This window comes from Cetorhinus maximus, chromosome 13 (assembly GCF_964194155.1).
Source record: "Cetorhinus maximus chromosome 13, sCetMax3.hap1.1, whole genome shotgun sequence".
Lineage (NCBI taxonomy): Eukaryota > Metazoa > Chordata > Chondrichthyes > Lamniformes > Cetorhinidae > Cetorhinus > Cetorhinus maximus.
Window position 1 is genome coordinate 75,752,935 of NC_135891.1, and position 24,631 is coordinate 75,777,565.

Below are 24,631 nucleotides of genomic sequence, written 5' to 3' on the forward strand. Positions count from 1 at the left end.
TAAATTGAGAGATTTTTGAATAGTTTATGTATTTTTGCATCCTTCATCTGTGACAGAACCAGGAGTTCTCTGAAATCAACTTGGCTTGTGGGTACATAATTTTCAAAATTTTTGGCTCTCTAGCTTGTGCCAGAGTGCAGAAACAGGAAATGAACACAGAAAAGACAGATTCTTCTCTGTTAAAACATATTAAAGTGTAATTCAGGCTTGGAAATTTTATTGGCCTAGGTCAGCCAAAGAAGAGCTTGAAAAGTTACTTAAATTTTGTATGTTAGATGATCTATGGACCTTAATTATGTATAATCTTCTTGTCAGATATAAGCAGCATTAATGATTTCTAATCTCATTTATTTTCAGGATGCTGAAGATTTACTTGAAGAAACAGGTATTAAAGAAACCCTCCTTCCATCCATGTGCCCCAGTGCAACTTAATTTTTCTCACTTTTTAAAAAAAAACGTGATCACATGCAAGTATTCTGGTGTGTAATAGCAATGGTTCAGAGCAGCACAGGTACAGGGAGACTGGAAAACTTAGGCATATCCCAGATCTCCTACATTAATTCAATTACTACAAAGCTCTAATTGCACAACTGACCCAACATGAACTGACAGCATTAGGACATCTGTTAGCTTTCCTAAATGGGAAGAACCAGCTATGCTCTATATATTTTGAATGCAATCTAATTTCTGTTGAAGTCTTAATTGATAAATTGCATATATAATGCCACTCGAAGTATGATTACACAGTCTTGCACATTAGTTTTATGGAGCTTTAATGGCTATTAAACTTAGTAACAGATATGAGTTGTGGGGTAAATATTAAACCTCAGCACCTGATTTCAAATTTATTTAAATTCTGTCAGTTGTATATTTTTAATGAACTGAAACTTGAGATCCATCAACCCGTGTAACCAATTGGGTTAGTAATTTAACTAGCTGATATGTTTTCTGTCATCCTAGGGCAATAATAAATGTGCAGGTGTTCTTTGCCTGAGTGATTTTGGCCTGGGAGTTCTCGTCAGGAAGAGGGGGAAGACAGTGACTCAGTTGTGCTATATAGGCATGTATATATTAACAAATAAGGCCAGCACATATTCATGCTGTTATCCTTATTTCAATCTAATTGGGTTTTCTAACCTCGATCTGGTGATGTGTATGAGTACACAAGAGCACTCTGTTCATATATGTCTAAATTCTGTATAATGGGCAATGAGGTAAAAGTGCTATTAGGAAAGTTTAGAGACTAAACTGCACTATTGCCAAAGTAAAAGAAACTGACCAGTTTATGATATTTGAATAAAAACAAAATACAAAGTCAAGTGAACTAAGGAAATGCTGCAGATTAAAGCAAATAGAAGATCAATCTCCCCAGGAATATTAAAAGACTTGACGAACAATCTACCCACATATGTTTTGTTGGACTCTTGCTTCACTTGGAAGAAATGAAGTTAATCAGAAGACTTAGGACTCTCAAAAGGAAACATTTATTGAACACTCATGGATGCAGTTTGGAAATAATAATTTCTGATCATCTTGAACTGCAAAGGAATTTCTGACTTCAACTAATTACTTCTTGGAAATACATGGACATGTCATGGTTTCACTTGAACTACTACTGCTAACTTCCAAAGTTATCAGTTTGCAGCATTGAGGACTTCTGATACGTGAGGTTAATAAAATATTTATTGGTAAATTAGCGAAGAAATTACAATGAATTTGATTTTTCTAGGTAGTTGTGTGCTCCCTCAGTTTTCCAATCTCCCTGTGGTTCTAGTGAAAGCTAGGGGCAGTGTCCTGCATAGTTACACGGCAGACACAATAGCTCCGTGAATGTTCTTGCTGTATTTCAGTGGTAATTAAACCTTGTGCCATTCTATTCCCATTGATCCCGTAGAGAAGGAGAATGTAGCCGAGAGTTCGGGGGAAGCTTGTAGTTCAGTCCCTATCGAGGAGGAACCCCCTGAAGAGGCACAGCTATCTACACAAGAAATGATCAACATAGAGTCCTACCAGAAAGAAGAAGAAGATGACAACATCTCAGTTACTGTACAAGCAGAGGACGCGCTGACATTAGAACTCGACAATGACTTGCTTTTGGATGCGCCCAAGAAAGAATCAAAACCACCAGGGACTGACTCAGAGAAAACCTCCGATCAAGCACCATGTGGCAATAAAAATGAAACTGAAATGAATGCAACAGCAAATATGAGCGAAACAGAAAGCGACCAACAGAAACAAGAGTTAGAAGTGGCAGGCATTGAGAGCACAGAGAAAGAACAGCAGCCAGGAACTGAGGAAAGCAAAGATGAAACAATGAAAACAGAAGATGAAGGTGATTCTAATGAAGCAGCTAAGAAAGAAACCTCGATTATAGAGGGCAGTGATCAGAACAAGAGGTTTGTTGTTTCTCAGTTCTAGATCAGAAGCTTTCTTTTTTTCATTCATACTAAGATTCCAGTAAACCTATCTCGTGAATTGGCCTGCACCGTGGTGGTAATTTTGATCTTTTTTGTTTTTGTTAAAAGTTCTTAATTTTCTTTTCCTGTACTGTTAGAGGCGAATTCCTTTTACACTTTCTGCTCTCCTCCAACCTGCAGAGGTTGTTCACGAACTGGAATATTTTGCTTCCGTGTACTCTTCACCGACAGTACCAAAAATGTAATGAGGCATTTTTTTATACAGTTCCATTTGCAATTGGGATCTAAAATATCATTGATGCCCCTACATCCAATATGTTTGGTTTATTGCATTCTCAGTGATCTATAACTGACAGTAGTTGTATGCTTTGGTAGGTATTCAACAGATTGCTTGGATTGGAAAAAGTTCTGTTTTTTTGCAAATGTACATTCCTGAAATCCTATTTGTTCTCTATCTAATAAATCTGATTTTGTACCTTTAGCTCTATCAAGGATGGGAAAGATGCTAAAATCGCAGCAAAGGATGAGAAAGGTAGGCCACAGAACATAACCAGTGTTTGGAGCCATTGATGGCTGTAGTTCTGTCTTGATCCAAGTTAATAACAGTAGCTATGTTCTTACGAACATGAAATAGGAGCAGACGTAGGCCATTCAACCCCTCCAGCCTCCTCTGGCATTCAGTAAGATCGTGGCTTATCTGTTTGTTTCAGATTCCACATTCCCAACTACCCCAATAACCTTGAATTCCCTTGTCTAACAAGAATCTATCTACCTCCACCTTAAAAATATTCAATGACCCCACCTCCACCACCTTCAGAAGCAGAGTTTTAAAGTTGCACAACCCTCAGAGAAACTTTTCGTCCTACAAGGGCGATTCCTAAATTTAAAACAGTGCCCCCTAGTTCTGGACCCACCCACAAGAGGAAACATCCTTTCTGCATCCACCTTGTCAAGACCATTCATGATCTTATATACTTCAATTAAGTCACCCCTCACTCTTCTAAACTCCAGTGGAAACAAGCCTAATCTGTCCAACCTTTCCTCATAAGGCAACCCGCTCATTCCAGGCATTAATTTAGTAAACCATCTCTGAACTGCTTCCAATGCATCTACGTCCTTTCTTAAATAAGGAGAACAAACTGCGCACAGTATTCAAGATGTGGTCTCACCACTGCTCTGCATAATTGAAGCATAGCATCCTTACTTTTATGTTCAATTCATCTTTTAAAGGATAGCATTCCATTAGGCTTCTTAGTTACTTGCTGTACCTGCATACTAACTTTTTGTGATTCATGCACTAGAACACCTAGATCCCTCCGCACCTCGGAATTCTGCAGCCATTCTCCGTTTAAGTAATACTATGCTTTTTTATTCCTGCCAAAGTTGTCATTTTCTCTTTCATTAAATCCACTCACTCAGAACTTGACGCTGTTGATAAGGGCCAATTTCAACATTTTTGGAAGTGTTATTGTGCAAGTGATTTTTCTACCCATCATTCTTAACTGATGTAAATCATATGATCAAAGAAATAAAACTGTGGTTTTGTTTGTATTCACTAAATAATTTACTGCAAACCCCTTATTGTTTTACTATGTAAATGTTAATGTTTAACTGCGCCCCCCCCCCCCCCCCCCAAAAAGGAAATTAGTTTGGGATCATTTGTTGACTCCTAAGAATTATATTGATATCTGTTCACTAGAGGGATTGTAGGTAATAGAAATATTAATAGCATTGCATTTTCAGAGGAGAAAAAGGCAAGAAATATATTTAAAGTAGGTGATTAACATATGTGGAAGAGAAGCACATGATGGAAAGATCATACATAATCTGGATAGATAGCGTGTTTTCACATTTTTGGTTTTCCTAGTCTTGGCTCAAATCAGAATTACAGGTGGCAGCTGGCATAATAAAGAACACGATGATGTAACTATCTTGAAACTTCTATTATTCTACTTTTTTCAGTGCAATGGTTGTTGATTTGAGTATGAAATGCCTTAAATGAAGTGCAGTTTATTTACAAAGTAACAGTTTTTGGATTTCTTGATGCCTGCCCAATTATTTTGGGTGAATGTTGATCCAGAAAAAAGTCTTTTTTTGCTTACTAAAGATAATACCTTGTCATCCAGGCCGATCTGGTAGCACCAGCATTTCGGATGCTGCAGGCAAGAACCTTTGGGTGAGTGGCCTGTCCTCTGCCACTAGAGCAACTGACTTGAAGAACCTCTTCAGTAAATATGGCAAGGTAATGCCTGAAGTTTTTTAGTGGCTTGTAATGTGTGACACAACTTTACGGGTTGATGCGCCTTAAGGTATGAAACTCTTGTTGAGCGATTTTTAGTTTATTAAAATTAAAATAAATCAACCTTACAGGACTACGGGGATAGACTGTACAATTGGGACTGACTGGGTTGGTTTATGGAGAGTCGTCATGGACTTGATGTGCTGAATGTCCTCCTGTGTCATAATGACTCTGACTATGAGACACATGATATTTGATAGAGAGTATATTTTTAATACCATAAACGCCTAACAGAAATGTGGTGTCTCAAAGTTGATTGTCTTTTGCTTTCTACCTTGTAGGTTTGGAAAACCTAAATCTGGCAGTTAATCCTTAAAAATAACGTCTTCAGTTTCTCGCATTGCAGAAAACATTATATATTTAACCACTGCCATACCAGCTAAAATAACTAATTGTTGTTTATGCCCAAGTGCAGAAAAGCAGAGAGATTTGGGTGATGCCAACCATCCTCCCATCCTTCACCCTCCCTTAATTCCAGCTTGTCTAAAACTGTTTGTTTTCTATCCTGTAACAAGTTCCACTCATCTATTTCCCAAAGTCAATAGTGACCAGCATTGGTTCCTGATCTTGTGGTGTCTCAAATTTAAAATAACTCTACTTTCAATCTTTCCATGATCACAGAACTTCCTATCTCCGTAATCACCTCTAACACTACATCCTCTCTGTTCACCTCAAAAAATCTCCCCTGCGTGCTTTGAATTGCGTCACACTCTGGTATTCCCTCTGAATCACTCTGACCTTACAACAGATAAGTTTCCAGTGATCTTGAGGAAGGGGCTGTCAGGAGAATTATGTAAACCAAATGCCTGCAGAATCCTTTAGCCAGATCAATCTTCAGACATCCAAAAATAAGTCAAAATGGGAAAATGCACTTCTCTTAATGTCTACTATTTTGACACAGGATTCTGTTGATATTTCTCAAGGTTCAGCTACAATATCGATTGAAAGACTGTAAATGCATATTGCCCTGAATTTTAATTGACTTCTGCCTTGGTGCCCTGCTCCCATCTCTTGGTGTTCCAGAAACAATGATGGGCAGGGAAGCACCCTCTAATCTATTCAGCTGTCCCATACAATTGTGATATCTTTTATATCACAATATGTACACTATCCACATCATCCAAAACATGTGATCTCCTGGGAGAGGCGAAAAACCAGATTTTAAAACCCTGGCCAGGTTGCAGGTGTCATTGGTGGGGGGGTGCTGAAACCTGAGACATTCTTGTCTGACCCATCGAGGTGATCAAAACTAATCCAGGAGGCCTTTCTGGCTTTGATGTAATTGGTGATGTTCATCAGACACCAGAAACTGACCTAGCTTGCACTTGGAAGGAATTTAGTGAATTGGCATCTGCCACATGAGAAGACAGCCTGGAAGGCCCTCTATATTCTGGAGAAGAAATCACCTGCTGACATCTAACCCCGATCAGACACCTTTTTCCAACTTAAAATTGGGAGAAAATCAAAATACTGCAGATGCAGGGAATCTGAAGTAAAAACAGAAAATGCTGGAAAAACTCAAGTCTGGCAGTATCTGTGGGAGAGAGAGTGTTAACGTTTCAAGTCTGTATGACTCTTCTTCAGACCCCTAGTCCCCTCCTAATCTGTTTAATTGGAACAAGCTATAACCTAGATCCTTCATCACATAAACTTCAATCAGATTACTCCTAAGTCTACACTTTAGCTTATCTTGAATGCTAAGGTGCTTTATGCTAGAAATTAGTCTAGTAGTTTTCCACTGTACCCTTTTCAAATCTTCAGTGTCAACATGTTCTTTTGAAAGTTTCTCACTATCAAAAAAGAATGCCTGCCCCTCTAACACACCAACTCAGATCAAATGGTTCTCCAATACTACATGTCTTCCCAAATACCTGGATGAACCAAAAATCATTGTTTAGATTCTGGAAGAAACAACTTGTGGTTAATATTTTCACTTTCATTTTCTATTTTCAGCTTGGTGGCCTTGTTTCTTTAAACATAATATATGGTGCTTTCTTTTTTTAAAAATACATAAAAATTAACTCTTTCCAACCCTTTACCCTTTGCCTAACATTCTCTTGTTCCCCTTCTATCAGTTTACCTTCACTTTGCTCTCATTTCTTCACTCTCTCCTCTTCTTCTTTCTTTTCTTAACTGTTTTGTCCTCTTTTTCCTCCTACCTCTTGCCCCTCTCCAATTCTCCAACATAAGCCTCACGCAAATCTTTTTTGAACTCTATGCCTGCCACTAGTTTCCCAGGAAATCAAGACTTTAGTTTTCAGAACACTCATTATGCATGTAATGTATTTGTTGAGCATTTCCTGACATTTTGCTTTTTCACCTGCTTTGTTTCTTCTCAATAATTGAATATTTCCATTTTCCACCTCCTAAGTAAAGCTCATGCAGGATAACAAGAAGCTGTTTTTGCTTCAAAATTCAACTTGTTTCTTGTGAAAAATGCATTGTCTCAGATTTTCTTCATTTCTCATTCTCAACAGTGTATAAATGTAACCTGAATGAAGATTTTGAAATTTATCCTGAAGGCTTTCTTCACAAAATATTGAAAAACAACCAAATAAATTTTGTTCAAATGCTTCTCTCTCTATCTCTTATCTGGCTTGCATAAATGTGACTTTAATTCATTTTGGGAAATTTTGCACACTTAACATGTTCAGTCTGCAGGATTAGTCTGCCTTCAGTTAAGAGTCACAGCTTCAGGAAACAATATCAGGACTTTTGGGAGATGCTGAAGCCTTCCAAGTAGAAAGGAACAGCATTAAAAGACCTGATACAAATTCAGTGGATAAGTTTAATCATGTCATTGTGAAATTCTCAATGTTTTTATTTAAACTCATTCCAATTTGCAAAAAAAAAGGAAAAAATTGATAAACCACAAATAAGAACAGAAAATGGTAGAAACATAGACACCTGTAAAGAGAAAAAATGTTATATTTTGGATGTGCATCATTCTTTAAAGCCCTCTTCTAATGAAGGTTACATAACTGGAATATGCATTTCTAGCAATTCCTGTACTTGTTACTGATGGAAAAATATCTAAGTTTTTCGGAAAGCGTGATTATCTGGAAAATAACACAAGAAATAGGAACAGGAATAATCCGTACAGCCCGTCGAGCCTGCTCTGCTATTCAGTATGATCATGACTGATCTATGGCTTCAACTTTACTTTCCTGACTGCTCTCCATATCGTTTGATTTCCTGCAAAAGTTATTACAATGACACTCTAACTGTGAAATAACAGAAGCCAATGTGGGGCATTTGCATTTTAAATGCAGAAATGGAAATTTATAATAAGGGTTGACTCAAATCATAAAGTGACGAGTTTTATTGACAGGAAATGAGTGCAGTTGGCTGTTGGCTGTTTTTTAAAATATGGATATAGTAACCATGGTAGTAATTGAAAACCTAGAACGTATTCTTGGAGAGAAAATGCTCAGCATTGGAACCAGGTGGTTGGAAACATGGCCACAAGTGGTGGACTGAGTGGAGAATGGACACAGAAGAGCCCTCCATTGAGTGAGATGGAATTATAGTACTGGAGAGGTTAGAGGTGCAGAGGTTTTTTTAACATTGAATTTTGGGAACCAACTGGTAACATTGTCATGATGCGCACTGAAGACACATTGACTTTCAGCCATGATATCTGTTTAGCTGAATTGTACAGAATTTTTATATAACATAATGGCCTAGTAAGTAGTTGAGTGATGATCGCATCTGGTTGTGGTAAAATCCATTTATTATGGCATAACTGGTGACAGGATTGCTTTTCATCACTACTCTTGCTGATTTTGCAAAAAATTCAATTGACACGAATTGGTGACATTTCATTGTTATGTAACAAGAGTAAAGTTTTAATATGTAAAGATGTAGGTTAACTGGTTTATTCCATGAAGAACAGGCTATGCCAGTAATAAGTTGGTAAATATGCACTAACAGATGTGCCAGTTGGCTGCTATGAGATATTTCAGATAATGAAGTTAATTATATTCCATTCACTTAGATGAAATTCTGTTTCTGTATAGGTGGTTGGTGCAAAGGTAGTGACTAATGCTCGTAGTCCTGGAGCACGTTGCTATGGATTTGTGACCATGTCAACCAGTGAGGAGGCAACAAAATGTATCGGCAATCTGCACAGAACAGAGCTGCATGGGCGAATGATCTCTGTGGAGAAGGTGAGTGCAAAGTAGCACAGGATAAATTCAAGTCTGAAATAAAATAGTGTTGGATGTACACTGGTTCGTTAGTATCTATACAGAGAATTTAATGGTCAATGTTTCAAATGGGCTGTCAGCACTCAATAGTGCCTGAAAATTTAATTGATAAGAGAAGAGATTTATTTAGAATTGACCAGGAAGGTAGTTTGCCAAAATATCTCGATATTGTCCTGAAAATTATAACCAGTGAAACTGTTTGAAATTTACAAGCATTTCTTGTGCTTGATATTTAACTCAGATCTCCATATGATTCCTGCATAGCACTATGGTGAATGTAAAAGTACAAGGCTTTGCGCTTGGAAATATTTAAAGCTATTTTGATGTGCCTTTTGATTAATCTGAAGCCTATAGTGATCACAAAACTTTTGTCATTTTTGAAACAATCTCATTAGTTGCTAAGCAGCTGATTTTATATTTAAGGTTCTAGGTCAATACTGCTAAGCCTGACCGGCTTGGGGGTTTTGTTTAATAATACATATTTGCTAAAGTAACATGGAGCACCAACATTTTGGCAGCTATGAAAATTTATTCATTCTTTTCTCCCCCAATCCCCAAACCTCGCAGTGCATGTCACTGCGGAGCCTTTTTCCCTCCATGCCTTGGACTTGCAATGTATCTTGACGCAGTGTTATATGTTAAGGAGGGAGGCGCGGCTCAATGCATATCCAGTTTTGGGTGGCATACCAGGGCTCAAAACTCTCTACAAATAGCACTCTGTGCTGGAACATCAGGCCAGCACATGGTTTCAGTCACACTTTATTCTTTTTCTCCATCGCCATCTCTGCTAAAGAAACTCGATGTGCAAGATGTTTTTACCCAGTGGGGGTATAAACCAAAGGGATGCAAGGCACCATGTAGCAACTAACAGCTATTGGGGGGAACTGAGTCATGCGATATTACTGTGACTTGCCACTGAAAGTGGAGTAATTCATTATCTGAGAGTGGAGTATAAGTATGTGTGAATTATATTGAGTGGTAGATAGAGAAAAGTTGAAATATGAGACCTGCAGAATCTGGGAGACTTACAGAAGAGCTGAGAGAAATCCCTGCAGAAAGGCGCAGAGTCAGTGAGAGTCTTGGATAAAAAGACAGAAAATAGCAAGAAATGTGTTCACCATACAGGGAGAAAGTCTGCCACTGTGAATTAGAGAATGAGAAATAAGCAGAAAAAACACTTTTTGGAAAGACTATTTCTGTTGTTACTGATGAGCAACACAAGTAATCAGCTAGCTCAGAATGTGACTTCTTGAGGGTTGGAATTGTCATGGCTGCTCTGAGTAGATGAGACTATAAAATTGTTCTGTTTTCAGGCTAAAAATGAGCCTTCAGGGAAGAAACCAGATAAGAAGGACGACTCTAAAAAGGATCCAAAATCAGCTTCAAGTCGAGAACTCAGTGGTGACAGGCGCCATTCTGCAGAGTCCAAAACCGACAAGTGAGTAATCTGTAAAAGTTATTGCTTTGGTAGCTTTTTCTGAAATGGTCAGTATGACATTACTAGGTGCTAAATGTTACATAACTTGGACTTTGGTCAATACTTGAACGGTCAGTAGCAATATTATGTGACATTAAACAATAGGTAGATGGCGGTACCTTTGACTACAAAGTATTTCATATTTTTCTGACCAAGCAGTAAGAGCCCTAGCCACAATTTGAGACGTTAAAAGTGGCTCCATATGTTGTTTAGTACAGGCAGTTGTTGCAAGATTGCACACAACACTCTCACTATTCATGTAAAATGTATTTGCACTTCGTAAGAGGAAGATAGAACTTGGCAACAACATGGTGACTGCTGCTTAATTCAAAGCATAAATCGGAGGGAAATGAATGCGACACTGAACCATGCAGGCACTTGTTTAAGGGGTAATCTTTAATCTGTGATGAGTTAGCTAGCCAACATGTAATGGTATGCTAAACCTGACATATTAAGGAGAAAATACCCCTAGTTGCTATCTCTAGTGATATCAGGTAGTGCAGATACACTGCATTACGATAAGGAAGAGTATAGCACACTGGAAATTACTACCCAGACTCGCTCAAGGAAAATAGCCAGTTAGGCAGAAGTAAATACTTCTAACCACCCAATGAACCATATCCTAGCTTTGACTACTTGGTATGGGGTGGGAAAGGAGTTGGATCTCCGCATTCAGAAATGGGTTATTTGCGGTACTTAAGATTAATATCTTGAGTGATGGGGCTGGTGAGTTGTGGCCAGTTTTACAGTTGGGTCTAAATAATGGCTGTATTCGGTGTAAACTTCAAAGATTTCTCTTCGGAAAGTCACACCAAGATAATGTGATGTATTGCTGCATATCCGCAAGGAGAAAGAGAAAAACAGTCACTCCAGGCTGTGTTTTTGTGCAGTGCATAAACTCAGCTTCTTAATTGAGTGTTGTAGGGAGAAGTGAGATAAAATATTCTATTACATTTACATCCTTTTCCCAAAACTACCCAAAGGCTCTCATACACCTTGTATGAACTAGAACTTCAATATTGTACATGTAGTAACCCATTCACTCCATGTCTTGGGGTTAACAATCTGCTACCTTACCATGAGTTACATCAGAAATTATGCAGGAAAAGCCATGTTACAGAATATAAATTGCAGGTTGACTAATGACAATATACAAGGAAGCTAGTTAAATTATATTATATGACAATACACCTAACTCTCAGATACAGTTAATAAAGGATGAGATCAGAACAGGAGTGAGAAATTGCCTTGTCTCAGAGGATCAAAATGTAGAATCAGTTTGGGTGGAGATGAGCAGTAGTGAAGGAAATAAGTCACTGGGAGTGACTAGGCCCCCTGACTGGTTCACTTTGTAAAGAAAAGAAAATATGAGGAGGATAGTGTAGAACTTCAAAAGGCCATAGACAAGTTGGTGGAATGGGTGGACAAGTGGCAGATAAAATTCAGTGCGGAGAAGTATGAATCGGTTCATTTTGATAGGAAGAACACAAAGATAATATGGAAATGAAGGTACAATTCTAAAGGAGATGCAGGAACAGAGGGACCTGGGTGTAAGTTGAAAGTGGCAGGACAGGTTGAGAGAATGGTTAAAGTATTCTAGGGACATATAGTACAAGAGCAAGGAGGTTATGTATATATTTTATAAAACACTGGTTCGGCCTCAGTTGGAGTATTGTGTCCAGTTCTGGACATCACACTTTAGGAAAGATCTTAAGGCATTAAAGCGACTGCTGAAAAGATTTATAAGAATGATTACAGGGATCAGGAACTTCAGTTATGTAGATAGACTGGCGAAATTGGTGCTGTTTTCCTTGGAGAATAAAAGGTTGAGAGGAGATTAGACAGAGATATTTAAAATCATGAGGAGTCTGGACAGAATAGATAGGGAAAAACTGTTTCCACTAGTGAAAGGATTGAGATTTAAGGTAATTGGCAAAAGAAGCAATGGAGACATAATCTTTGATTTTTTTAACTTTGTGGGCCTCATGAAGTTCTGATTGCTATAATAACCTGCAAGTACATCTGATCCAATTGAACTTGAGCGTGTGACTGCTACTTGTATCATTGGGCTTGCTAATCATACAACAGGGCAAATCTTTTCTTGACTGTAAATCTTGAAGGCACAGATTCTCCCTGAACAGACAAGTAAACAAGTTTTTAATCCTTGAAATCTTCAAGGTAGAGTACTAGGCATAACGACTACTCGAGGCTACTCAATAGCTTTATTTGATCTCTTTAAACTATTGCTGCTTTTTAGTGTTTAAAAGCTTGTGTTCTCTGGCAGGTTGATCAGAATCTAAAGAAAATGCATTTATATATCACCTCATAAATGTCCAAAAGTGTTTCACCAGCAGTGGATTATTTTTGTTTGGTTAAAATGAATCTACAAAAGTAAACCACTCATTGCCCACAGAGATCCAAAACTTGGTTGACTATGTTCTGAGACTGCTGCGCACCTTCCACAAAGGCACAGGAAACTATGCCTTGCAAACAATTAGCAAAAGCTAGTTTGATAGAATGCAGCACTGCCAGAGGTGAATCTTGGCTTTAACTATAGGCTCTTAAACTAAAAGGACACATTGACAGCCCCTCTAACCAAAACATCCATTTTTTAAAATCCCAACCTGGCTATAATCTGATCAAAAGGTTTTAGCAGGACAATTTATAGCTTGAAATAGGATGTTTCCATGTTTGTAAGCTATAATTATGATCATGGCAGAAGTCCTTATGACACAAGAACATAAGAAAGAGAGAGAGCATAAGAGAGCAGGAGTAGTCCATTCAGCCCTTTGAGCCCGCTCTGCCATTCAGTGAGACCATTACTGATATTCTACTTCAGCGTTTTCCTGCACTATCCATATATCCTTTGATATTTTTAATATGTAGAAATCTATCGATCTCCCTGTCTTGAACATACTGAACGACTGAGCCTCCACAGCCCTCTGGGGCAGAGAATTCCAAAAATTCACCACCCTTATCGAATGAAGAAATTCCTCATCTCAGTCCTAAATGACCTGCCCCTTATTCTGAGACTGTGTCCCCTGGTTCTAGACCACCCAGCCAGAGGAAAGATCCTTCCTGCATCTACCCGGTCAAGCAGAGTAAGCATTTTGTAAGTTTCAGTGGTAAGTCCTCTCGTTCTTCTAAACTCCAGAGAATAAAAGCCCAGTCTATTTAATCTTTCCACCTAGGACAATCCTTCCACCCAGGGATTGGTTTGGTGAACATTCATTGCACTTCCCTCTGTGGCAAGTATCTTTCATTGGGTAAACCCAAAATTGCACACAATACTCCAAGTGTGATCTCATCAAAGCTCTGTATAAGTGCAGTACAAGCCAACATCCCATTTGCCTTCAAAATTGCTCGCTGTACCTGCATGTTAGCTTTCAATGATTCGTGAACAAGGACGTGCCTTTGAAGTTCAACACTTCCAGACCTCTCACCATTTAAGAAATTCTCTAATTCTGTTTTTCCTGCCAAAGTGGATAACTTCCACATTGTTGTCCATCTACCAAATTTTTGCCCACTCACTTAGCTTCTCCAAATCCCCTTGAAATGTCCTTGCATTCTCTTCACAACTCACACTTCCACCTAATTTTGTGTCACCTGCAAACTTGGAAATAAGACATTTAATCCCCACAGCAAAATCATTGGTATATATTGTGACTAGCTGGGTCGCAAGCACTGATCCTTGCGGTATCCCACTAGTCACAGCCTAAAAATGACCTATTTATTCGTACTGTTTTCTGTCCGTTAACTGGTTCTCAATCCATGCCAGTATATTACTCCTAATCTCGTGCTCAATTTTGTTTACTAACTTATGTGGGGCCATATCAAAAGCTTTCTGAAAATCTAAATGTACCACATCCATTGTTTACAAAAAACTCGAACTGGTTTGTTAAACATTTTCCTTTCATAAATCCATGTTGACTCTGCCCAATCCTACCATTATTTTCTAAGTATCCTGTTATTCACATTCTTTATTATAGATTCTAGTATTTTCCTTATAACTGACGTTAGGCTAACAGGTGTGTAGTTCACTGTTTTCTCTTTCCCCTCCTTTCTTAAATAGTGGGGTTACATTTGCCACCTCCCAATCTGCCAGGGACCATTTCAAAGTCTACAGAATTTTGAAAGATGACTGCCAATGCATCTACTACCTCTACAGCCATGTCTTCAACATTCTGGGATGTAGATCATCAGGCCTAGGGGATCACCTACTTAAAGAATTTATACAATTGCCTTTATTGGAAATTAACCCATATTTTAAAAATTTCTAGTTTCCTTTAACTGGTGTGTACTTATAGATGAAGGGTACACATCTGCAGTGCAAGAAAATCAGCAAATCAGATCTCCTAACTGAATACTCCACCTGCATTAAATGCTGCTTTCTCTTTTTCCACCATGTAATTTTGATAGAAACTGGAGTTCTATTTGGTACCATCTACACGTTATACATTTGATGGGCACACTCTTTGAAAATATAAAGAAATTTGAGATGAACAAATGTCTTGTAGTCATACTGATTTTTTTAAAAGGCACAGTTCTCGAAAGAAGATTGTTTATTTTGGAGTTGATTGGTCTCCCGAGGAAGTAATAAAGGCCGGCATCAGGGGAGAAGGTTCTCCATTGAAAGCTCTAACGGTTGAGCAAAATGAAGCAAGAAAAAAGTGAACATTTTACATATCGCCATGTAATCCTTAATTAAACTTTATTTTGTTGGCCTTCACTTTGGAGGGACGACGGACACAATTAGAAATAATCCTTTGTAGTGAAGAGGAATGTAAGCTTTAGTAGGAAAACCTATTTTAAGGGATTGGTATAGAGGTGGATCGTTTTAGATTAGATTTTAGATGAGTGAGCTCGTCCTAGAATTACCCCCATGGTAAGGTAACAATGTTCATTTTATGTAATGTCTTGTGACTGCAGGATTTCTTAATGTACTTCATGCCTAGTGAATTACTTTTAGTGTGTAGTTGTATAAGTGGTACATTTAAGATCTTTACAGATAGTGAATTATATAACTAACCAGTTAATATTTTGTTTAGCAGTTAAGAGATGTATTGGTTGGGACACCAGTAAAACCTCCTCTGAATATGCCTGGGAATCTCGCAGGCAGGCAGAACTTTGGTTTAATGTCTCATCTGAAAGTTAGCTACCTGACAATGCAGCTCTCCCTCAGTATTGCACCAAAGCGTTAGTCTATATTTCATGTTCAAGTTTTGAAGGGGACTTAAACCAATGACCAAGTATGTCATGTGCGATTTTTATGCCCCATTCATTTTAATAGCTTCGATTAAAACAGTAAATTAGGTTAAAACAAAAAGCTGCATTCCTGGGCAACTAGAAACAGTGAACATGATAATCAAACTACTCAATGATTAATTATGCAGATATCCTTAGGCCTGTCAAAATAAAACACAGCTCTGATTATTGTATGAAGCAATAATACCTCCATGGAATGTGACAAATCTCAGGAATAACTTGTGATATGAGGATGAATGACTGACCCGAAAGGGCTCAATGCTGGGGTGGGAGAAACATCCCAGATCATTCCACACCTTGATATACAGAGAACCAAGCTGTCAAGCACTGGAAAACAGTGAATTAATGAAGTCGTTCTACAACACATTTTCCTCTACATAGCGACATTGTAGAGGTTTGTCCAAACTCCACATAAGCTTTAATAGTCAAGTGCAATTTGTGCTTTAGATCTAGCAGTGGGAAGAAAGATGACAAAAGAGAAGACTCCAAGAAATTGGATGACAGGAAGAAAGATTCAAAGGATGAAAAACGAGATGACAAAAAAGATTCAAAAAATGAACGGAAGACTGGATCCTCGCATGCTGGTGGAAGCAGATCAGGTAAGGCACGCTGAGTATCTGTTGGGAGAGGATGCAATCTTTAAGTGCTCTTTACACTGAAGTAGATGACATGATGGGTTCGTGTAAACTGGAGTGGTGCTAGTAGAATCTCACCCGCACATCCCTTGCTGCATAGGTTCAGACAGCTTGATAATCTAGCTTTGAAAACACAGTTCAGAATTAGCTTTCACTTTTATATTTTTTTACACTGGAATTGAATTCCCTGCGGAGATCATTCTGAAATTGATTTACACAGTGAACAAAAGTATGCTTCCTTATCTTTACCTTTTCAGGAAGTCGGGGTTCAGAGAGAATAGTAGTGATGGATAAATCTAAGGGAGAACCGGTCATCAGTGTGAAAACAAAGTCCAAAGATGAGTCGGTAAGCACTCTTAATGGTTCCACTCAACCAAGACAATCGTACAACTCCGTCAAGATGACTTTAATATGTCCTTCCAAACAGTTGCAATCCAGTAAAATGCATTAAAAATCACATGGTATGAAAGAATGGGAAACCTTTTTGAAGGAATTTGTGTCTCATGGCGAGAGGTATTAGGATATCTTTGACATCAAATATTCAGGTAAAATATATGATGAGACACTGCACAAAGCTCTCTCTTTTCTGCCCAGCACGCTCCTTAAACCAACTCATACACCATTAGCTACATTTTTGCTTTCTGATGATAGCTGACCTATGACCCTGAGTGAGATTGCCACCACCATTCTTAAGATTAGATTTGAAATCAATGTTTCCTTAAATTGCTGCCCAGTTTATTTGCTTCTACTTTGTACACTTAATTGCTAACGATCTTAGATTATCTGATTGCTCGCAGTGATTATGTCACCATCATTAATTCTTCAGGATGAATGCCTGGTGTGTTAACTAAAGTAACACTGGACTTTGGGGTCGGTGCTTTTGTAAACTTGCATCCATGAACTTCAAAGTGTGTATTCATGATTAGAAGGCTAGGTTGTATTGAAGTTTAAGTGATTAGGAATTCAGTGAAGCTCAGGTAGTTTGTAACATGACCTGAAACTAGGATCAGGTTGTAAATCTTATTCATACTGATACCCTTTTCTATTACAGCTGGAAGGGTTGTAAATTGCATGGCTATGGATTTATACTGGGAGCTAGACCATGATCCCTTTATGGTACTTTCCATGCTAAATCAAGTTACTGCCCCAAACCATTGTCTGGCCTGGATCCTCCATAGGCCAATTTCACTGATGGGGGTAGCACAGCACAATCAGAATTGTAAGTTAGGTTTTCATCAGTGGTGAAGTAAGGGCCCATTTTGTTGTAGAGCTGATCTGTGTATAGATACTGCCTGAAAGAGTGGTAGAGCCAGAAAGCTTCATTGCAGCTAAAAGATACTTGGATATATACTTGAAGTACCATAACCTACAGGGCTACAGACCAAGTGCGGGAAGTTGGGATTAAGCTGCATAACTCTCTTTTTGTTGGCATGGACATGTAGGCTGAACTGTCTCCTTCTGTGGTCATAAATCTGAGAAAACAGTATCTAAGACCTGCTCAACAGGTAAGTAAAGAAAACAAGATTGAAACAAACAAAGCAATTTCAAGTAGGATCTAACAGTAGATTTTCCTCTATTGGCACCGAACTGGAGCAGGTGTACCACATTGGAGAGAAAACAGCTGCCCATGATTGTTTTGCCTGCCCAAGCAATTTTGGGGAAAAACGGGAGTTCAGTTGCACGCCTGGCTAGGCCCTTTTGAGATGAAAGCAAAAAACTGCAGATGCTGGAAATCCAAAACAAAAACAGAAATATCTGGAAAAACTCAGCAGGTCTGGCAGCATCGGCGGAGAAGAGCACAGTTGACGTTTCGAGTCCTCATGACCCTTCAACAGAACAGAACCTTCTGTAGAAGGGTCATGAGGACTCGAAACATCAACTGTGCTCTTCTCCGCTGATGCTGCCCAGACCTGCTGAGTTTTTCCAGGTATTTCTGTTTCTGTTTTTGTTTAGGCCCTTTTGAGTGCTGCTAGAGAACAGTAGCTAGCCAGCGGCTGAAAGACTTTTTAGGCTCTTTAGAGAGATGAGGGAGAATCATCAGAGGATAATTTAACTTAGCTGCTTGTTCTTCAGACTGCCCTCTGTACCCCTGCAAACGCTGCAGAGTCCATGGGCTGGCCCATGAATTTGGTATCTTCAGGGCCCAGTGGCCACAGCTACATGAAAGGGTGACACAAGTTTAGCAATACATCTACCATTTAAGATAGAGATGAGAATTTTTTTCTCTCAAAGGATATGTGGAATTCACTTCCTCAGAAAGCAGTGGAGGCTGAGTCATTGAATTTATTTAAGGCAGAGTTAGACAGATTTTTGATAGACAAGGGAGTCAAGGGTTAAGGGTTTTGCAAACTGTCCACTTGCCTGGTTTACAGTTGCTATATCCCATGTGTTAGCACGAGCAAGCACTAGTAAGTCAATATCTCACATTATTGGCGCTTCCAGGTTATTTTGCGACTTCAGCCCTTTTTGTTAACAATTCTTAATTTCTGATTCTGCAGGCACTTCAGTTGCTTCTATATTGCCCATTACGGAGGTTGATACATCAGTAATGTTACTTGTACCAGTTTTTTGCTCAACTGGATCACAATTCAGCAAGTTTTTATTCATGGAAACAACTTCACAACTGTGACTCCATACCACACATTTCTTTCATTTTCTCCAGATTGTTTTGAAGCTCAAGAACCTCATTGCTCTTTTCGTGATGAGGTTCTAACAGTTTATTTTTGGTTTATAATTCTGCTTTCAATCAACTATTCTGATGCATCAACAATTCCTTTTCCTGTTCAAGGTATTTTCCACAATGCGTCATAGACTTCTGATGCTTGAAGTTCATCAAGTCTTAACTGAAGATCGACCTTTAAGTTTGCTTCTACAAATTTATCATTTAGACATGTCAAGTCCTCAGTCAAGTGTTCTACTTTCTGGACTGATGCTCAATTGTTCACACCAATTCTTGATTTTCATTAGCAATCACCTCACATGTGAAAGTTGCTTCTCTACATCAGGTTTTCCTTCAAGGCTTATTGTTATCAACAATAAGCTTTTCATTTTTGGCCACAGTAATTTTTAGGCACTGGCTAAGAGCAGCATATCGACCACCTGCTGTAATACAGTTGTCACCACATTAGTGTCTCCGCTAGACACATCATTACCCAGAGTAACATCATCTTACAATAGGTGATCTAGGAATAATTCCCACTGTAACAATTCCGTTTATGAAGTCACTTCGTAAAGTGACTTTACACAAAGGAACAGGTTCATAAATTCTTCTAAATACTCCTTATTAATGTCTTTTCCTTCATAAAACTGTCTTGGAACACATTGTATCATCAGCCACCATCAATGGTTGATCTGCCCTAGTATCTCTCCCAAATTTTAATTTGTTTACTTATTTTGTTGAAGGAGTAAGTAATTTGAAACAAAGCATCCAGAACCTCTAGCAGCCTGACTCCCTTTACCAGTAATGAAAGAAGAATTCTCTGGATTATCCTGAACCATATCCCCCTTTCTCGTAGGTTCTGAGGGAACACATTTCACCTGTACTTCTGCTACAGTTTTAACAACCATTTCCTTTTCTGTATGCCCTTTTCTAAGGATTCCTTAAGCATTTCTACTACTGCGGTAGGTCTCCCATTTAATTTCCAGCAATCTGCTTGAAGATGTTACAATGGAAACACTTCCGGCCTTCGAATGTCACTTCTACCCTCAGCACCTTCCTTTCTACTCTGAGGAGGAATTTCTGATGAATTCCCAGATGTTCCTTCTTTTCCCTGGCTATTTGTCTTCCTTTCACCTTCCCACCTTCTATCCTCCTCTGCGTTTGTGGGGGGTGACAGGAAAAAAGATTTGTATTTATGAACCAGTTCATAATCGTCAGCCATCTCTGCTGCCTGTTTAGCGGTTTTAACCCTCTGGTCTTCAACATGAGTTCTAACTAATGGAGGAAGTGCATTTTTAAAATCCTTCCAGGAGAATTATTTCCTTAAGAGCTTCATATGTTGTCTCTACATTTAATGCCCATACTCAATGGTCAAAATTACTTCGCTTTACCCTATCAAATTCAACACAGATCTGCCCAGGCTGTTTCCTTATGTTTTGAAATTTCTACCTGTATGCCTCAGGGACCAACTCATATACAGCAGGAATACCCTTTTTTACTGTATCGTAATCCACAGACACCTCTTCTGACAGTGATGCATAAACCTCACGAGCTCTGACTACCAACCTACTCTATAGGAGCAACGTCCAGGTTTCTTTTGGCCACTTCATTTGCTTAACTACTTTCTCAAGCAAAATAAAGAATCAAACTTTGGAAGGACTTGTACAAATGTAAACATCTCCCCACTGGGCTTTGGGTTGGAGGTGTTTGTTTTCATCAGCAGAATTTTCTTCAGCAACTGAGGCCTCCTTTTTAAAATTTCAGCCTTTTAAGCCTTTCTATGGGTATTGAGGTCAAGTTTTCGCACTTCCATTTCTTCTCCTTTTTCAAGTTTTCTCATCTCTCTCTCTCTCTCTCTCCTCCAATTCAAGTTTTTTCAGTTCCTTTTCCTGTTCAAGCTGCTACATATGCAGTTGAATTTTAAAAATTCATTCATGGGATGTGGCCGTCACTGGCTAGGCCAGCATTTGTTGCCCATCCCTAATCGCTCTTGTTCGGATGGCATTTTATAAGAGTCAACCACATTCCTGTGGATCTGGAGTCACATGTAGGCCAGACCTGGTAAGAATGGCAAATTCCCTTCCCTGAAGGACATTAGTGAACCAGATGGGTTTTTATGACAATTGACAATGGTTTTCATGGTCATCATTAGACTTTAAATTCCAGATTTTTATTGAATTCAAATTCCACTATCTACCATGGTGGGACTTGAACCAGAGCATTACCCTGCGTCTCTGGAATACCAGTCCAACAACAATACCATTATGCCACCACTTCCCCCTAATCCTAGCTAACTCAATTAACTCACCCCCTGGAGAACGTGGTCTCTCTGGTATCCTTTCCAATGTCAAATGCTGTACTATTACCTCAACTATGTCTGCTTTCCTTGACCTATGGTTAATTCTAACTTCAAATCATCTGCCAATTCCGTTAGCTTGGCCTTGGCTACGTTTTGTAAAGCAGTCAGGATTAAACCTTCCATGTTCAGAAACATCTTGGCAATGTCCAAAGCCATTTCGAATTCTAACCCGTGTAATATACTTCACAGAAAATCCTGTCCCTATGCCCAGTACCTCCATGTACGCGTTTTTAAGGATTCTCAGACCCCACGAAAATTCAAGAATTTACAATGCAACAAAGAGACCCACCTTATTACGATCCCGGAAGAACCCCCACTTTATGATCCGAGCTGATGTTAATTTTGGACTAGTCGGATTCCAGGGTGGAACCTGGCATGATAGGTCCTAACTTTTATTCTTTGTTTAGAAACGTGGAGGGCAGTTACTGAACACATTTCCAGGAGCCTGCTAGTGCACTTTTAACGAAAGGTTAAAACATTTATTGAACAGGAAAAAGGAACTATATTCCGGTCAGACACACTACACTCCAAAACCAAGTGACTGATGTCACCAAAGCAGATTTTACGGACCTTTCATCACGCCCCCCCCCCGGCCCAAGATGCTTGTCACATCGTGAGCCAACCGGTTTCACCGAAACTCTTTCTTTCTCACCAGGGCACCCACGCTCTAAGGTCTTGCCTTAGAATTCTCCCCCAAATGATGCTTTCACTCAGACATTTTCGACAAGGCTTCACTTCCAGGTTTCAATCTTCTCCTTCTGATGTTCCTTCCCCCGAATCTTTATAGGCATTCAGACTTCACCTTCATCGCACACTCTCGGCTATTCAGCCGTGCCAAGCGGAATACCACCGCTCCAAAAGCCCCTAGTGAGGAGTCACCAACCTTTGGCTGTCTCCTCGGATCTTCTGGCTTCTCTCAAGCCCACTTTACTTTGTCTTCTCCCAGCAGTGCTCTCTCTTTAATTCGTAGTCTTTTCTTGTGCTCCTTACCGTTACCTTTACTTAACAGACCTGTTTCAGATTCCTCTTCTAGTCCCTTGACTTGACTGCCTTCCTAGGACGTCTTTCCCTCTCCCACTTGCGGCTTCTTATAACATTTTCTGCAGAATGGTGCTTCTCGTCTAGGTAACCTGACCTTTTTGCGCTGTTTCATTTTCTTCTCTTCTGCGCAGGCGCAGAGCTAGCTGCCAACCTGAAAAAAGATTTTAAAAAACAAACTGCATATGTGCCCAGGGCCATTTACCAGCCTTGAGGTGTGAGCATGCGCAGAACCAGGAGAACAAAAAAAAAGACCTACGCATCTGTGGCCTTTCCATGGCTGACACATGCGCAGAGACCACCGCTGGGAATTGTAGTTCTCAAACTCCGAGGGCCCGATCTCCAATTTAGAGGTAAGTATTTCCTTTTTTCTTTGGGGTCCATCATAGTATTATAAAAATAATAAGCAAGTTACGCTCCTCTGCTTTCTTATCAATTATAAACAGAATAACTCTTGCCTTGTGTCATGCAGGTCCCCCTGGAGTCCTTTCAACTTTCATGCAACATTGTTGCCTGAATACCTGTTGCATAGTACAGCTTTTATGGTTTCTTATAAGCCTGACTCATCAGTTTTATTTAAGCTGATTCCCACTCATTTAACCACCACTGCCCCCGTAACAAAATTCACCAACCTAACTTGGCTACTGCTGGGATCAAGAGTTGTTCACGGATCACTGAGTTTGGACAATCACTGAAATCTTCAACCACTGTTCATTGTATCCAGCACATTGACCAGTGTGCATGGTCCAAAGCTAACCTATACGCACTATTCCTGCTGTCTTACAAAAGTAACCTCTGAAGGTTAAGTTTTTCGTAATAACATATTTAACATACTTAACTCCGAGGTTCCCCCCTCCTGTAGTCTCAAATCCTGCAGTAAGACAGTCCTCCTTTGTTACTGCAAAGCTCTTAGCGCTAATTTTTAATGTTCTAGGCCTAATTTTTTGCTTGCTTTTTTCATGACCAGACGCTTTTGAGATGAGGAATAATAAAGTACAACTTTGAAATTTCCTGATATCACTGCACCATTTACATTATGGCCATTTTAGCATGCGAAGGCAGGGGATTTAATTAAAGTACTTAATTAAAGGAGTCAACCTACTCCTGGAGAAAATAAGTGTTGAATTATGACCCTTTCCACTAAGAAATGCCTTCACTTACGGTTTTGTTCAAACATGTAATATTTTTACTATTGTGAGGCAGACTCTCATAATATTCTGTTAACTACAGTTTCAGCTATGCAACATTAAAATTTGAGGGATTTTCTTTTTGTTAAAATTAGTCTGCGAAAAGTCAAGACAGCAAACCAGACAGCAAAGAAAAGGACAAGAAAGACATGCTCTCCTTTGACAAGATCAAAGAGCAACGGGAGCGTGAGCGACAAAGACAACGCGAACGGGAGATTCGGGAGATAGAAAGGCGCAGGTAAGACCAATTTCATAAATCTTAACAGAACCGATGTCTTTGGGTAGCAATTTAGGAAATTTCATTCCTGTAATATTGAAAAATACTTATTAATATCTGCGTGCAATCTAACAAAACAAGGTCCAAAAGCCAGAAATGTTTGGATTATTCTTTCTTCCTAATTCTGGCTCTCAGAACTGAAATGCATGGCTTATGAATTTATGTTTGGATCTGTTCTGTGATCCCCTCATAGTGTACCCCATGCTACAGAAAATTACTGCACCAAACCATTGACCGGCCTGTATCCACTGTAAGCCTGGTTCACTGATGGGTTCAATACACTACATTAAGATCCATATATATTACAATTGTGTTTTTTTTTTGTTGAGAATTCTAGGTATTTATCTAAATTGACCTTTGAACAAGTTCTGTTTGTAAAGCAAGAAAATCTGATCCATGGGAAATGCTGTTCGAGATTTGAGCACTATTTTTAGTTATCAGCTGGCCAAAGAGCTTAAATTCAGGTGGTTATTAAAGATGTGTAAATTCTATACACCAATAACTAACTTGAGCAGTAAATACACATTTTTTGAACAAAGCTTAATTGAGCTTTAGAATGATATTTGTGAAAATGGGTGTTTTTGTAATATTTATATAGTATAAAAACATCTGCTCCTTCTGAACTGCAAGAGGAACTATATATGTGAGAGATTCTATCACTGCAACTCAAAGAAAGCTATGTTTGGTATAAATGGATGCTTACATCCATGGAATGGAGAAACCTGTTAATCTGTGGTCAGTGGCTGAATAACACCTTTTGGGACAAATGGCAAGTTAAGATTTTCTACCTCTAGCAAACCCACATTGCAG

At 39.0% G+C, this 24,631-nt stretch overlaps 1 protein-coding gene and 1 non-coding gene across 3 annotated transcripts in view; both read left to right on the top strand.

Annotated features, from left to right (window-relative positions):
• Positions 1-24,631, top strand: part of safb (scaffold attachment factor B) — a 77,019-nt gene that overhangs the window by 21,566 nt on the left and 30,822 nt on the right. For both annotated transcript variants that reach the window (XM_078555588.1, XM_078555587.1), the window contains exons 6-14: positions 358-385; positions 1,895-2,396; positions 2,900-2,949; positions 4,544-4,659; positions 8,736-8,885; positions 10,238-10,362; positions 16,114-16,265; positions 16,559-16,647; positions 23,640-23,782. In XM_078555588.1, the coding sequence (XP_078411714.1) occupies positions 358-385; positions 1,895-2,396; positions 2,900-2,949; positions 4,544-4,659; positions 8,736-8,885; positions 10,238-10,362; positions 16,114-16,265; positions 16,559-16,647; positions 23,640-23,782 (1,355 nt within the window). The remainder of the gene's footprint in view (positions 1-357; positions 386-1,894; positions 2,397-2,899; positions 2,950-4,543; positions 4,660-8,735; positions 8,886-10,237; positions 10,363-16,113; positions 16,266-16,558; positions 16,648-23,639; positions 23,783-24,631) is intronic.
• On the top strand, positions 17,371-17,509 carry LOC144689291 (small nucleolar RNA SNORA42/SNORA80 family). The gene has a single exon (XR_013578626.1). It is a non-coding gene; the product is annotated as a small nucleolar RNA SNORA42/SNORA80 family (small nucleolar RNA).